This window comes from Tamandua tetradactyla, chromosome 1 (genome assembly GCF_023851605.1).
Source record: "Tamandua tetradactyla isolate mTamTet1 chromosome 1, mTamTet1.pri, whole genome shotgun sequence".
Classification (NCBI taxonomy): Eukaryota; Metazoa; Chordata; class Mammalia; order Pilosa; family Myrmecophagidae; genus Tamandua; species Tamandua tetradactyla.
This window is the reverse complement of record NC_135327.1, coordinates 133,526,963-133,543,960: the sequence shown is the minus strand read 5'-3', so window position 1 is coordinate 133,543,960 and position 16,998 is coordinate 133,526,963. Positions and strand designations below refer to the sequence as shown.

The 16,998-nt window shown below is 34.3% G+C and overlaps 1 protein-coding gene across 2 annotated transcripts in view; it reads right to left on the bottom strand.

Annotated features, from left to right (window-relative positions):
• Nucleotides 1–16,998, bottom strand: part of SEMA3A (semaphorin 3A) — a 225,617-nt gene that overhangs the window by 44,906 nt on the left and 163,713 nt on the right. For both annotated transcript variants that reach the window (XM_077151734.1, XM_077151724.1), the window contains 4 exons: nt 7,498–7,640; nt 5,789–5,903; nt 5,619–5,688; nt 2,759–2,903 (listed from right to left, as the gene is read on the bottom strand). In XM_077151734.1, coding sequence (XP_077007849.1) covers nt 2,759–2,903; nt 5,619–5,688; nt 5,789–5,903; nt 7,498–7,640 — 473 coding nt within the window. The remainder of the gene's footprint in view (nt 1–2,758; nt 2,904–5,618; nt 5,689–5,788; nt 5,904–7,497; nt 7,641–16,998) is intronic.

Here is a 16,998-nt window from a genome sequence, read left to right as displayed (position 1 = left end):
TGTTACAACTAAATGTAATTATTCATTAGATTAGAGAAACTCAGAATGATTTTCTTAGACATGAATTTTTTTCTATGGCATCATGCAAAAGTACAAATACTTTTTTCAAACTAAAAGTCAATATAAACTACTATTTATTGTTTTGCTTCTAATATAAACCCTGAATAAAGTACCATAAATAATTTAAATAGTTAAAAGAATTCGAGGATAAGCTGAGGTATTATTCAAACTGTTACGCAAACTGCGTGAGATAGAAACTGACCGAGCAGAATGGATATCATGATCAAGCATGATGCTGGCCATAGAGAACCAGAAAGAATTCATTGGTGTGCGCTGGCATAAAATTATCTCTGGGTATAAACACTCTACAAAAGCAATACAACCCAAATGAGAAAATTCAGATTTCACTGTGTCTTTTCACTGCATTTGAATATGAAGTACAAGCATTCAGAGAGTACAATTACTCTAATCTCTGACTTTTTTTTCTTACACTTAAGTAATTTCTGCCATTTAATGTAAGAGCTCAGGAGCTGAAATGTATTTCAGAAAATTTCCTGATCCTACATGCTTAGAAAGAGAAATCAATTGTCTTTGCCATTACCTTGATATAGATCATTAATAATTCATGAGAAATAAAAATAAATAAACCTGTTTTAAATATGAAGAGTATATGTGTATATGCACATGCAATGACAACTATTACAGGATTTAAGGTTTTACTTTTTGTTCATTCTTTTAATTATAAAATTACCTATTTATTATTATTCACAAATCAAATATTATATAAAATATGGAAATAACAACAAAACATATTTTCACTGCATTTAAGATTATCCTTGTGCTCCTTTACTACTATTTAAATAGTTTACAAAAATTTAGTAATGTGATTGAAAATTAAAGTGTAGGACTTATTTAATATTTTTATCTTACAATTTGTCATATTCTCTTGCCTTACTATCCTTTTATGTTGTCTCTTGTACTATTTGGCTTATAAGCATTTCTTTGGAATAAAGAAAAATGTTCTATGGTCACATTCAATATGTTTTCTCCCAAGTATTGTTGATGGAATGACATTCTCTTCTGGCACCTTTGGGGATTAATAAACTTACTCACGTGACCTTTATTCACAGAGTTAGGTGCCACCTCCTACTGGGAGTCCTTCCCTAAACTCCTAATTTAGGCAGTACTTTCTGTTTCTCTGTATCTTTAACACCTGCTATGTACACATTCCTGACTTAATTTCCCATGTTATAATGACTCTTTATGAATAGTGGGTGAGAACACAGGCTCTAGAACTAAACTGCCTGGACTGACTTCTGGCTGAATTTCTTAATTTCTCTCTGCCTCTGATTCCTCATCTGTGAAATGGGGACAGTAATCGAGTTATTGGGGATAAGATGTATTAATCAATATAAATGTCTCAGAAAACTTTTTCACACAAAATTTTATATTCTAATTGCTATTATTAATTACAAATATACTGTCCACATATTCAAATCAAGAATTGAATTCATCTTTGTAGCTCCAATTGGAAGCACAGTGTCTATCACATAGACGAAATTTCATCAAGTTTGTAGAAATGAAGTAAACGAAACTGGATTCAGTGTATATTTATAACACCCTGGCATCAATTAGCCATAAAGCTACTGAATTGTTGAACAAAAGAGTTACCATTCAGAGAAGAAGTAAATATCTTAGGTTTTATAAATCCTACTTGAGTTCCTGTAATCAATAGGTATTCCATTTTGTTCATTTAGTCCTCTGAAACCCTATTTAGTTTTTTTGTATTTTTTTGTCTAAAAGATCCATAAGATAGAAGTATAATATTTAAAAATGCAACCTTACCAAGTTACTCATTATAAATAATTTTAGCAATAGGGGAAAAATGAGGATAAAATATCATATATCTTACTTGAACCAGGAGAATAAAGCTGAAGTAAAATTGCAAATGCAAAGGTTTTCATCACATGAAATTATTTCCTTAAAGATTATTTAGGATTAGAAAATATTGCTCTTGAATGGATGGGCCTATCCAGATACTTTTCTATTACCTCTGCCATTTTTGACAACCACTTCACTGTTCTTATACATTTAAGTCTCTCTCTCTCTCTCTCTCTCTCTCTCTCTCTCTCTCTTTTCCACCCTGAATTTCAGATGCAAAGTTGGTTTTATTTTGAGTTCTGTCATATATATATATATATTAGCCTGATTGTGCCCAGGTGAGCTGGAGGGAAGTGGGTGAGCTTGGCTGAGATAGCAGGCAATATCTGTGAATATCACACTCTTACTATCTTCTGAGGTATTTTAAGTATCTTATTCACATACTTGAGTGATGCATCCCATCCCCATGGGAGGACACTGTCGGGTTTTATCTTTCTCTCCAATTTAATTTGCAGCCCTTGAGTCTCCTCTACAATCCTAGCAAATGGTTCCGCATTTACTCTCGTTTCAACTCTTTCTCCACAAAGATCATTTCCACTAAATCCCATCCAGCAAAGAAAATAAGACTACCCATTCGGTTTCTATTTCTAAAACATTGTGGATATTACTAAATGATGAGTACTGAACTTAAATACGATCTATAAAGAACATGATTTTCAATGTGGAATTCCATGAAATCACAGCAAATCTTTGCCTTGCTCTTATTGCCTTGGAACCTTTGTTGTACATTATCTGTATTTAAAGTCTGTTTTTAGCAGAATTATTTTTTCCAATCTTGGCCAGAAGTATTTATATTTTAGCCCCCTGGGTCACTTACAGTTCCCGGCCGTGGGTAGGGGACTCTTCCCTGGAAAGGTGCCCACTGGTAGTTGGGCCCTTCCCTGTGGGCATAGGGACCAAGGAAGACCCGCCTCACGTCACTCATGCTGTACACACACACCGCCGAGCCCCTGAAGATGTTACTGAAGACAGACAGAAAACAAACAAAACACCAGATTATACAGATTATACAGTGCCAAGAGAGCTCTGTATTAGATCTTCAGATATCAATTTTCAAGACTTGAATATGAAGTCTTAGCAGCCTCAAACAGGGTTAGGGATTTTTTTAGCCATATGAAGTATATATTTTAATGGTACTCAAGAGAATAGATGGTGATTTCTCAATATAAAAGCCATAGATGAAACTGTCTTTAGTATTCATATGATATATGTATGATATACATATGATAAATGTATATTTATTTGGATGTCAGAAATGAAAATATAAACTTTGGTAATATGTAAGCCTGAAAGCATCATGACTGAAACCAGGGAAATTTCAAGCAAACAAGAGTGTACAAGCACTTATTTTATAAGCTGAAATTGGTGCAGATAATGAATAGTCAATGCCAAATTATGTTACATTAAATTACTTTTAACTCCCAAGCCACTAAAAGTATTAGATTAAATAATGGTCTGATTTTTGTGAAGGCATTTAAAATAATCTCTTTCTAACATAGAAAATAATTTTAACTTAGTAGCTATTACACCCTAGTCGAAGTGGAGAATTCTAGCAATTATTCCCATCATTTTACAAGATAAATAGCAGATAATTGGTGCAACATGGAAGTTTGCCACTGAGCTGCCACAGTTTTCCATTTTATTTGCTTAAATAAATAAAGCTTAAGAAAAGGGAGTCTAAAGATATAAAACAGTTGTGCACATTTAAAATCTGGAATGCTTATCTTTGTACTGATCTCCTCCATAGAAAATTGGATATAAATCAGACTAAATGAAAAACACATGTACATAAAAGGTTATTATGGGAAACTTTTGTATAGAGGCAATGTCTACTAGACCTCAAGCTTCATGAGGGAAGGGACCGTACCTGGCTGCTTTTCTGGTACAATTGTGTATTACTCAGTACTCGATTCACAGTAAGACTTAATATTTATAGAATCAATAGCATCTCATAACAGAGTAAATAAACCTAACTTGTTTCACACATCATATGTTGTAATCTTTGTTAAATGTCTGTTCCAATGTTATACTTTTGCTTATATGTATATATATGTATATATGTGTATTATATATATATACATATATACATGTATATATGTTTCAATCATTCACAATTGAAAGATCTGATGATTGAGTATGTACAGAGTTGAAGTCATCTTACCCATTAAGCTTGTGGTTATTATGCTTCACCTGAGAAATAGTTGGAAATGCGCATTCTTAGACCCCATCCCATTTCTACTGAACAGAAACTGTGGGAATGGAGGCCAGCAATTTGAATTTTAATAAGCTCTCTGGCTGTTCTTATGCACGTTTGGGAGACCCACTATATAAGCAGTGAGGAAGCAGAAAAAATTTATGTTTGTTTGACTTGTGCCTCCCATTTTTTAGGTCTTCTTTTGTTTTTGATACTAAAGAGGAGGAAAACATTTAGGTATGGGAGATTTCATGTAGTTTAATGAAATGGGTTTCTTAATTTTTACATGTTATTTTTTAAATTAAGTAAACATTTCCAAGCAATTTGTAACAGATCCAATATTTACTGACTAAACCAATGTTAACATTGCAGTTAATCTTTTCCTTTATGCTATCACAGCCCTGTGCAGCAGCAGAGGGGGGAAAGGTGAAGAGTGGGAGGGAAAAGTTGAAGTTGAGATTGTATGTGTAAAAATCATAAGATTAAACCTGGAGTTCATTTACTGCTCAATGCTTTTTAATTGAATCTTTTTATATGGCTCCTTTAAAAATCCAGATTAGAGGGGGGCCAATACAAAACTAAGTTTTGTCTCTTAAAAAAATAATTAAAAAATCAGATTTATATAACAACTTTAAATACTAAAAAAAAACCCAAAAACTATAATTGGAACATTTTCTCATCATTGTAGTAATGATTTTAAAAAGCACCTAAAAGCAATTTGATGGTTTTGTTTATGAACAATCAGCTTTCTCTAGACCTTTAAATTCCTACTCTTCTTGCAGAGATTTGTGCAAGAAAATGTAGCAAGGAAACTACCATATGTGGAGTACGTACTTAAGATGGAAAGCCATGTGCACTTTTGAAAACACAAGTCCAGAGGCCGCTGGGCCATTTATAGATGTGTTTTCTTCCCTAGATGATCATGTCAACAACTTGGTCAGAGAAATGAATTTCATCAGAATTGCTCGTATCAAAAATAGTTGGGCTTTTCTTTCTGTTTCATTCACTTTGCAATTGACAAGAGATAGAACTTAGAGATAGAGACAAATATAGAGCTTAGCAGCAGAGGGGAATGGAAAAGATGGAAAGGGGGATGGAGGGAGAAAGGCATAATGGCAAATTCTAAGTTAAATTTTTTCCACCTGTAGTTTATATAACAAAACTTTTGTCAAAACTCAGATTTCCATTTTTATAATATTCTACATTTCAGTCAAATTTTTAAAACCAAAAAAATACATCATTTTGACACATTTTTAAGCCATCTCACTATTCAATGTATGGTGATGACGTTCTTTGCTAAAATTTATTAAAAGAAAAAAAACAACCACTACTTAAGTCATTACCTCCCTCAGCCACTCAAGAAACCACACAGCTCAGTGGTGAAGGCAATATTGTTTCTTTCAAAATTTCTTTTCACAAATTATTGGTAGTCGGAAAGCACCGAAAGGCCATGGCATTTCTATAAGAGTAAAAATGTATTTACCTGGAAGTTGTAAACACTCCATATACAATTGGATTTTTAGGGTCTTTGGAATTCATTAGGAATACATCCTCTGTTTGAAAACAAAATTGGGGAAAGTTGCATTTTTGATGGTCATTGCAAAGTCTGAACAAACGTTCTCTGTGGGGGAAAAAAAAAGCTCAGCTACTTACGCAATTCATCAAAATGAGTGTCGATGCCATTTGGACCTGGCACGGAGCAGATCAGACGAGCTTTGAGGAAGGTTGTCCATTTATTCACCAGACTTCTGTGCCCCCCAAAGTCATTCTAAAAGAAACAGACATCAGTTTTAGGAATAGGTGTATTAATGATAATTCCAAATATTTCTGTTGCTTGTTTCTTAAAATACACACAAAATACAATTCTTCACTTTCTGAAAGTTCCATAATCCTTTTAAATGACCAGATCCGAATAACTATAATTTCTTATTCTATTGATGGTCAGATCATTCATTCAAACTTTATTCAAAGAACTACTTCTAATGAAGGTCCTTTAGCATTAAAAGGCCACTTCACTTTTTCCATTCTGTTACCGCATTTCTGTGTTGGAATAAGTCTCTCTCTCCTACATGTTTGTACTCCTGAGATCTTACTCATATACTTAGACTATTTCACAGCCAGAGCTTGGCACAAAGTAGGCACTCAGCAAGTATTTATTGGATGGAAGATTAAATGCGTGCCTTATAACTTTTAAAGAAAATAATCCCCAAATAAAAGCAAGTTAGCATCACATAATTTATAAGCAATACGATTTTACAAAGAGCCTGCAGAGAAAATATTTATACAAACCTTGATAAAGGAGACTCATGCCAGGGAAAACATTTTGAAAAAGTAAAAAATAAAACTTAGTTTTAGTCTAAATGTAGCAATGAATTCTATTTTGATCATATGTATTTACTGGCAAGTACAATCTTTTAAAATAATATTTTCTGTGCATAAACTGGTTCTTTAAAAAAATAACACTGATTCATATTTTGTTGATATAATGTTATGCACTCTAAGGGTTTTTTACCCTTGTAAGTAGTGCTTTTTAATATGATGATCTATATTTTATGGAGAAAAGTATCTTGTATTTTCTCATTTTATTTGTATGCTGCAGGTTAAAATTTTTAAAAAAAACACTTAATTTGTCAATAACTGACTACATTAGTGATAAGAAATTGGATAACTACTGGGCTAGGAAAGAGAATACTGAAAACACCTGATTTTTTAAAAATTTCATGATACCATTTTGAAAGGAAGGAATTCCATCTTAAGAAAATGATTGGGTTTGGCTTTTTTATTTACTTGAGTTGAAAGTTGTTTCAATCTATATTACAAATTAGTTTTATTCACATTGCATATATACTACACTGTACATTGTATGAAAGAAACAATACACTGTTATATCTTCACATATTACACATTATACCACAACATAGATGAAATAAGTCAGAGAGAAAGCGCAGAGCTTCAAAAGTATCTGCGTGTGCACTTCTCTTTGTAAAAGCAAGCTTTAATATTTCCCTCTCAAGTTTAAATTAATACTTCAATTATTCTAACAACCAAAAGTCTTTCAAAATTTGTATTTTATCAGCACCTTACTAGGTCTGAGACATGTAGGAGGGTCTTTGCACTCACTCAGATTGCATGAAAAAAACAGATTTCTTTAGAATTTCAAACCAAGATCACTTAATTTTGAAATAATCACAACTTCTATGTGCATGTTTTGCAGCTATAATGTATTTTCAATTATTTTTCCCATTTATATAGTTGATGTGGCCAGTCAAGTTTTTTAGCTATGGTTTTCATTTTATTTGCACGAGTGGAAAAGAAAAAAAAGTAAAAACTGTGACCTCCTCAATGCTTTTTCTTCACCTCACCTTGCATATCTGACCTATTCTAGCATGAGTGGCTTTCCCGGAGTGTTCTCCATCTATCGCATTTTCACGGAAGAAAAAATAGACTTTGTCATCTTCAGGGTTGTCACTCTCTGGAATGAGGTGGGCACTAATGAACCTTGGATCTAAGAGAGAAATTAGAGCATACATATTAATTCATAGTTGAATAAATAATATCACTCAATATAGTCCATTTTCAGGTTTCTCAACTTATATTTGATATATTTCAAGAAGCTAATCTTTGCTTAGTTCACTCATTTCAGTATGTAGGAACCGTTCTCTATTCATTATAAAAGGTATAACAGATCACCTTATTTCTCAAAAACCATTCATTAATATTGTTCAGAGGGTCAGAGTAGATGCAGAAATCCTCAGCGGGTCCACATTACAAGGGTGTTACTGGATATGAAAATACTTTGCAAACTGTAATGGACTCTGAAATGTTGCTTATTACAATCACCATTAATATTCTCCCTTTTAAGTACAATAGAGTTTAAGTCTAATTACCAATTAGTCTATCCCAGTTTCCAGCAAAGATTGGACAGTGAGCAAGAGGTAAGTCCCATATAAACCGAAAGAATCATTCCTCCCCTGTTCTCCTGCCAAGCGCATGAGATGGGCCAAAAACCTTGGGTTCAACCTCGAGTCTGCTTTTTATTTCACATTCCTCATTGCATACCTATCCATCAGCAAATCCCTAATTATCCCCATTTTCTGCCATGTCTTCCCAGCGACCACTGCCAGCCTGAATTGTTAAAATAGATTCCTAATTGGTTTCCTTGTTTCCACCTTACTAAACTCAGCCTGTCTATCTGACACAGGAGCCAGAGTCAGCCTCCAATGCGACACTTCCCTCTCGAACTCTCCAAGAGCTTCACATCTCACTCACAATAAAACGCAATATTCCTTCAATAACCAGAAGCCAGATATGATCTGGCTAGCACTCTACTCCTCTTCTACCCTTAACTCTCTAATATACTCTTAGACAGCCATATCAAACCCTTTCTGACTCTCAAACATGTAAGCACTCTGCCCTGCTTCAATTTATCTCCCTGTATAAATCTCTGCCTTCATATATTCTCAAGGCTGAACCCCTGGTTTTACTCATGTTTTTGTTCAAATATTACATTATCAGAGAGACCACCTTTGACTATTCCATCTAAAGCACTGAAACCCTTAGTCTTGGTCATTATTTCTTTTCATGCATTATTTTTCTTCCAAACATTATTAAAACTTCTGCTATAATACATCCCATATATACACACATATATAATCACTCATCTACCCCCACTTCCTTTCTTTCTTATCATTTGCTTATTGTCTACCTCCCTCCAACCCCAGTGGAATATAAATTTGGGATAACAGGGACTCTTAATGTGCTTTGATTCCTTCTCTGACTCCAGAGCTTAACACCTAGTTGGCATTCCGTGATTATCTGTTCAAGGAGGGAAGGTAGGAAGACAGGAGAAAAGGAACCCACCTAGAAGATGTAGAATGTAGGTCAGATAGATGTTCAGGGCCCCCTTTCAAGGAACACTTTTGTGAATATCTGGGCTAATAGAATTGTGGCTCATCTAGTCCATATAAAATACGTAAAACTATCGCTTTAACAACACATGCAATAAACTAAGAAGCTGGGTTTATCTCCCTGAAAACACTTAGGACATTGCAGGCATTTAAATTCTTAAAATAATCTACCCCTACTCCCATGGCATATTATATTACCAATTTAACAATGAAATAGACATGCACAGGTCAGCATCATACCTAAGAGACCAGGAAAGAGAGCAGAACCTGAACCTAGTTTTAGTCACATACAACCCAAGTTAGTGAGTCCTGATCTTCACACCTGTGATTAATCATCATTATCATGTGTTCTATGCTTGTAACCTTCTTTTAACTTTCGCCCTGGGACCATGCACTTAGTATATTTCACAGGCTACACTTTGCTATCCTTTTCAGTCAAATTATATAGACTCCATAAGTAATGCAAAACATATGAAATGCTATCTATTCATATTTAAAGTGCAGTTGTGCTGGTGGAATAAGAGTAGAAAACAATTTTAAAGTGGGATCCCTTAGAAATGTCATTTTTAAAGGCATACAAAATAATACATTACTTTAAGTTTTGCTTTGGAGTTTGTTTTTCTTCACACATTCTACTTGTTCATAAGCCTAAATATATTTGTGTGTATGTGTTTTATTCATGAGAAATAGTAAGCAGAATAATGAGTGCAATAGCAGAGATTATTATTTTACCCACCAAAGAATTGCAGCCACATAGATGAAGTTGGGCTCCATGGGAATGCATGAGTGTGTTCATAAGTGGGCACACAGATCTACATTAGCATCACCCTCCACGAGAAAGAACCTAACCGAGCCACTTGGAACTCTGTGACCTTTGTCAAGAGCTCGCTACCTCTCTGAGCTCAGATTCCTTATTTTCAAATTGGGTTTAGTTTTATCCACCTTGTCGTCCATAAATAATCATTATAAAAATCACTATCCTTCAAATCCGAGTCACGACACCCCCAATTTGTCAATCTACCACATTGTTTTACATGCTTTATTTCAGTTTAAGATAGTGATTTTTTTTAGGGGGGTGGTGGTGTCGTGACTCGGATTTGAAGGATAGTGATTATTATAATAATTATTTAGACGGACACTTGGATTGTTTATATCATTTGGGAATTATGAATAATACTGCTATGAACTGCTATGAATCTCTGATTGCCTACTTTCAATTCTTTGGGTTTATCCCTAGAAGTGGGACTGCCGGGTCATATGGTAATTCTAAAATTAGCTTTCTGAAGAACCACCAAACTGTCTTCCACAGCAGCTGCACCGTTTTACATTCCCACCAGCAGTTTCTTTGCATCTTCTCCAGCACTTGTAATATTCCATTTTTTTAAAAATAGCAGACATTTTAATGGGTGTGAAATGGTATTTCACTGTGGTTTTGATTAGCATTTTGCTGATGACTAATGATGAGCTTCTTTTCATGTGCTTTCTATATCTTATTTGGAGAGATGTCTAGTCACATCTTTTGCCCATTTTTCAAATTGGGTTGTTTATCTTTTTGATGTTAAATTAAAAGATTTCTTAATACATTCTTGATATTAATCTTTTATTGGATATGTGGTTTCCAAATATTTTCCCCCATCATGTAGGCTGTCATTTTACTTTCATAATAAATTCCTTTGGGGCACACAAGTATTTAATGTTCATAAGGCCCCATTTATATCTTTTTCCTATGAAGTTCTGGCTGTTATATTTAGGGTTTTGATCCATTTTGAGTTGACTTTTTTGTATGCAAGACTAAAAAAAATCTTTGGTTATGACTACATAGTGAGCTGTAAATTGAACCAGTGATTATAGTTAATAGCACAATTGTAAAAATGCACTTTCATCAATTGTAAAAATGTTCCATACAAATGCAAGGTATTACTAATAAGATGGTATATGGAAATTCTGTATTTTATGCATGATTGTTCTGTAAACTCACAACATCTCCGATAAAGAAGAAAATCACACACCCTACTTTAATACTGGAGCAATGGAGGGAAAATTTAGCCTAATATTACCACCCAATGTGATATACTTGTTCATACAAACACCTGAATAATGTCAAGAACTTCAAATAATTAAATCAAGTTAACTTTTTATTGCATTGCAGATATGTGCAAGACCCTGTGTAAGAAACAAAATTAGTAAGATACATTTGTTGCTCTCAGGAAGCTACATTTCCAGCAAAAGAGATGTTAGAAGTACAAAAATGACAACAAAGAAAACAAGATTGTCTTGTACAGATGCTATGTTCTAAAAGCTTGGTATTTGGGGCAGTATGCAACATCCTATCAAGAATCATATTTTTGTTTCTCAAATTTATGTGATGATAAATTTTATTTTATTTTACTCAATGGACATGAGTGAAACAAATGATCAAATATACTGTAGTTGAAAGAGACATCAATCCTAGCCTCTGCTTTAATATCTGATACAACAGGAATGGGGCTTTTATTATTTTTCAGCCAAATTAACAGTCGGATGCAGATACAGCAAAAACAAAAGAAAATTGCATGTAGAAAATAAAAAAAAATGTATTAAATTAGAAAAAGGATATCAAAGAAAAAACTATCGATTTAATGAAACTATTTAATCCCCCTTTTTTCTTTCTTTTTTTTTTTTTTGCATGGGCAGGCACTGGGAAGCGAGCCTGGGTCTCTGGCATGGCAGGTGAGAACTCTTCCTGCTGAGCCACCATGGCCTGTCCTATTCAATCCCTTTTATCTTCTAGAAATTTAGGTTATTTCTTACATTTGAAAAACATCTAATTTCCATTTCAAAAAAATATAGCTCTTCACTTAATTTATTTCTTCCAAAAATTTTTAAAGGAGCATAGTTCTAAGATCTCAAATTTAGAAAAGTTTCTCTTTGGCCAGAAACTCTGCTCATCATACAATTCCCACTTCTTCAGTCCAATAAACTTTGCCTTCTCCTTCCTTGTTACATTCTGTCTTCTTACCCCGCTCCCTTATTATTTCAGTCCATTCGTCCCCTCATGGTTGAATTCTCCTATTTACCCACTGTGAACACTCTAAGCTGCTATGTCAACTGTTCTCTCTACCGTTCTAGAATCTCTTGGCATCCTTAATATCTAGTATGCCTGCTTCATAAAATCCCAGATTTGTCCCTTCTGTGTCTATCCCTAAGCAAGAATGAATAAAGTCATATAATCATAGGGAATGGATCTGCTATAAATATAAGGTAATTGTCCTAAATAAGACTCCCAGTGTTGCTTAAGAATGCTTTTATTTACTTCTAGTGACCTACTGCAGGTTTGTCATCAGCTCCAATTACAAAACATCCTGATGTACTTCAAATCAACCAATGCACCATTTCTTGCTTTACACTCTAAAGATGACCCAGTTATCTGCTGCCCTGGTAAGATCAGTCCAGGCCATTTGAAGGGAACCCTTTTTCCTTTCTTCTACCACCAAATTTCACGTTTCTTCCTTCCTCTCTGGAAGAATGGTCTCTCCTCATTTCTAAATCAATGGCCTCTCTCTATTGATGCACAATACAATCTCCTACAGAATATTGTCCCAATAACTACTGTTATTCTTCATACAATCACTCACCTCTTATTTTCTTTTATCCAATAACTGCTTAGTACCTACTTTGCTTTCTGGCCTGTGGGAGGTTAAAGGGATATTATGGTGAAATGTTTTCTGCACATAAGGAGGTTACTATCTCCTAGGAAATGCCAATAAATAATAGTTTAAGTAAAAACTATGCAAATGAGGCTGAAAGAATGATTCAGAAAGAATAGTGGGAAATAGAAGGGGTCATTACTCTTGTATTTTTCTTATTTCTCTCTGGGAATTTATTCTTGTCCACAGAGTCAAGTATTACCAAATATATACTGTTTTGTCCATAGATCTAATTCTGGGTTGAAAAATTCTGGCTAATTTTTTACTGAAATGTCTCACTGTTACCTTAATTCAAAATGCCTAGCATGAAACTCATTATTTTTCCTTTCAAAACTGCTTCTGCTCTTACCTTTCTCAATTTGCTCAATGTTATCATCAAGACTTAGATACAAAATGTCATTTTACCTTATACTGCCTCTGTCTCCATTGCATTCTAAATGTATCTTTACTTATTCCTATTATTTTAACTCCCTTTTCTTGTTTTATATTCCTAATGCCGCCAATACAATTCAAGTTTTTATTACTTTACAGTTGTATTTTTGTAGTTATATAATTCGTCTTCAACCTATAGTATCTATTCTTCTAAGCTACATGAACACTGTGCTACAGAAATACGAATGAATGCACTTATACAATACATTTTCAAGAATAGATTTCAGGATACGACAAATAGCAAAATTAAAATGTGGCAACAGAAAGCACAAATAAGGTTATACTTACTCTGAGGTAGTCATAAAGCTAAAAAGTTCACATCACATAGTGACCCACACATATACTTAAGGTGGGACGCAAGCTTCTGTCATTTGAGGGACACAGGAACCCTTGTCAATCACATACTTCATAGTGTCTCTGAGACAGAAAAGAAACTAAGGGGCATTCAGTGTCAAGCACTAAGGGGCCCATTGTTCCCTTCTTCAATCCCTTAGGGAACTCGCTCACCATTTTATAATCCTCTCTCAGCTATCTTCATAGGTGTCCTGTTACCCTAACATGAAGAGTTTGTTTCTACCCATTTAATAAAAAATAACTCATATTATCCTCACTTTCAAACCTGTATTATGACAGATGTTTGCCTTAAATTTCTTCCTCACTCTTTCCATCAGCTATTATATATAGCAGTGTCATCCCCCTAAACCCATTTTGAATCTGTCCCACTGTAACTACCCAAATATAAGCCCTTATCTCTTCTCTTTAGGCAGTCGCTTTCAATCTGCTTTCTCTATCTCAGGTCTCACCTTCCTTCAAACCAACTTCTATTTTCTTTCGCATTTTAACCTACAAACCATTCCCTGGCACCTGATATATATATTTCTCAATTAGGATCCATAAACTACGACATGGTTTCTTATCCTTAAAGTTTTTGGAATGAGTTGAGTTCATCATAGACTCAAAACTGTTTAAGTTCCTGCTCAAGGAATTGTATAGATATTCTTCTCTAAATTGCAAACCTTTACAAGAGGCATCCAAAAAGCTAACATTCTTCAAATGTTCTTTGAAATTTTATGAATGTTCTTTTAACTTGGAAGACTTTTTGCCTTTCATCATATCCTCTTGGGCTAGATAAGTAAGGCAAAAAAATTGTTTGCAATTTTTCAAAATTAGATTTCACCAATAGGATTTATATAACGTAAAACATGTCTATCCATTTTATGATGCTAAAAACAATGCATATGTTGGAGGTCAGATTTACCATTGTCCTGAGAAAGTACAAGAAATTCAATAACTTGCCTTGTCATTACAAGCTCCCCATGGAGAAAGTTTTACCAAACATCATTCAGGTTGACCTACTTTATTAGAGTCCTTGAGGAGCCTATGAAAGTTCATGGTTATTCACAAAAGAAGCTGTTCTACTTCTACTACTCCCATGAAATGGCAAGCAGAAATGAAAACCCCAAATGCATGAGTTATTCTTGCAACTGTGTTTTGTAACCCATTAAAGTGGAGCCTGCCTACTTCCAATCTCAAGAAACAAATTACTGATTTCAATGTGGCCAAGGTGGTCAAAAAGGATAGACACATGCATACAAATCTTTTAATAATGCAAACAGTTACAGTACACCTAGGTACTTTTCTACATTATAAAGTTCAGAAAATCCCAAGTGACAATGATATAACAAAATTTTTGAAGCTTGTACAATTTGAAAATATTCCTTGCTAGGGGAAGTAGAAAGTTGATCTGGATTAAAAAAAAAAATGCTGAACATCAAAAGAAAGTGGCAAATCCATTCAAGCAAGATCAAAGGGCATTAATCTCTTGCCAGCATAAAACTGCAATGTAAACACTATGAAAGGTAAATAGAGTTGGAAAGGACTCTCTTATCTGGCTCGCTTAAATGGCATGCCTTTGGGGAAGAAACTTTGTCTTTACAGGTACTGTGGTACTTTTGCAATGCCCTGAGCACATGGTAGAAGCTGAACAAATAATCACATTTACGAATCTGGGGCCAATGCTATCAGGTGAAGCATGGAATCTTTAGTCATGACAATAGCAATAAATACTGAGTAAATATATCACTCGATTGTTTCTTTTCCCCTTTATCTTCTTTCCCAGCCCTTTGACATTCTTCCACACCTCATCCCACAGATGGCATTTCTTGCAAAATTCATGTTTGGGCACCACCTGCCACTTGTTAACAGTACCTCTCTGTTAAAATATTTTTAGCTGCTGCAAATTAAACTGTCCTTCAGGTACAATCTCACACTTAATGAAAATGACACCTTGGCACTAGACACGTGGCTGCCTTTATGATTCATTCGGCAGTTTAAGCTTTTTAAAATATACACATTTTGCAGCTCTCCTTCATTAGAATCATTCTCTAGTATAGCAACATTTTGGCCAGCATTTAGCTGGACCTGTCCCTTCTGCCAACAAGCCCCCAAATAACAAAAACACAACTAAGATTATAGAAAACTGTACTGAAAATAAATTAAATTTGCAGAATGATTAATTAAGACTTTTGAAGTATCTATACATTTAGAAGTTAGGATTCAAAATATATATTGTTCACTTGGATAAAGCATGAAACTAATGACTATGAACTATCTTGCATAATTTTGCAAGGTCTAGCTAGTTTACACTTTGAAACACTCAATCAACTCATAAACCTTGCTAAGGGGTTCCAGAGTAGATTAGGAGAAGCATAAGAGAAAAACAATCCAAATTACCTATCTCTCTGAATTAATCAAGATACCTTCTTCTATGAGATGGAAAAAGGAAGGCTTTAAAATATATATAGTTCATAAAACAAACGTGCATACATTTTAATACATACTTGAAAAGGGATTCCACTGACATTATGACTATTTGTAAAAGGCAAACTATGACTGTATACATACCTTTAAGAATAAAATAAAAGGAAGAAAATCCTCTTTTCACTGTACATATAGAAAAATCTATTCTGTAATAGGCTTAAGAGAAAATTGAATAGAAATCCAACTGCCACATATCTGTGACTCCAGAATATCAATTAATATCAATTAGCCTAAGTTTCATCATCTGTCAGTACATATCTCAAAGGCATACTGGAAGAACTAAATCAGAAAATAAATATGTACCTTTGTTTAATTTCTAATACACAAACATGCTTGGCATGTAATTTGCTTTCAAAATTGCTATTATTTCATAATACGGTTGATAAAACTTTGTGAAGTATCCTGCACAAATTCATTTTTCAAAGTTAATGTAAGTTTAGTTAATGAAAGCAAATTAAATCAAAAGCCAGCAGATAAGGAAGCTATAAGCCTGTTAGAGACAAACGGGAAGGACAAAGACAAATTGTGAGTTATGTAAATTGTAAACTTCTATTGCTATTTGCAATATCACAGCATCAAATTTCAAAATACCTACAAACCAAATAGCAGGGAAACTGGCTACAGGAACAAATCATCACCAAATGAGGCTAACACACCAGGATGGCAATGCTAGAGACTGGTTTCTACCTCTTTCAGTTTTGCCTCAACATAAGGGAAAAAGTCTTAAAGAATCAATGGATCATGAACAGGAACTTCAAGCGCATACAGAATGCAGGGAATGCAGTCTAAGGTCATCTCACATTCTTAGCTAATAGCCTAAGCAGAGTGGATTTATTACATTTTTTGGCTGTGGAATAGGAAAGTTTCTGGTTGCCAAGGAGCAGGAATGGAACAATTTTGGGTGATGGGCTGGCTAGGAAAGTAGGAACAACCCTTGGAATAGTTTAACCCCAAGAAGGGTTCAAGATGAGTCAAATCAGGAGAGAAAGGGCTGATTAGGATGGAAGATGAGCATGGG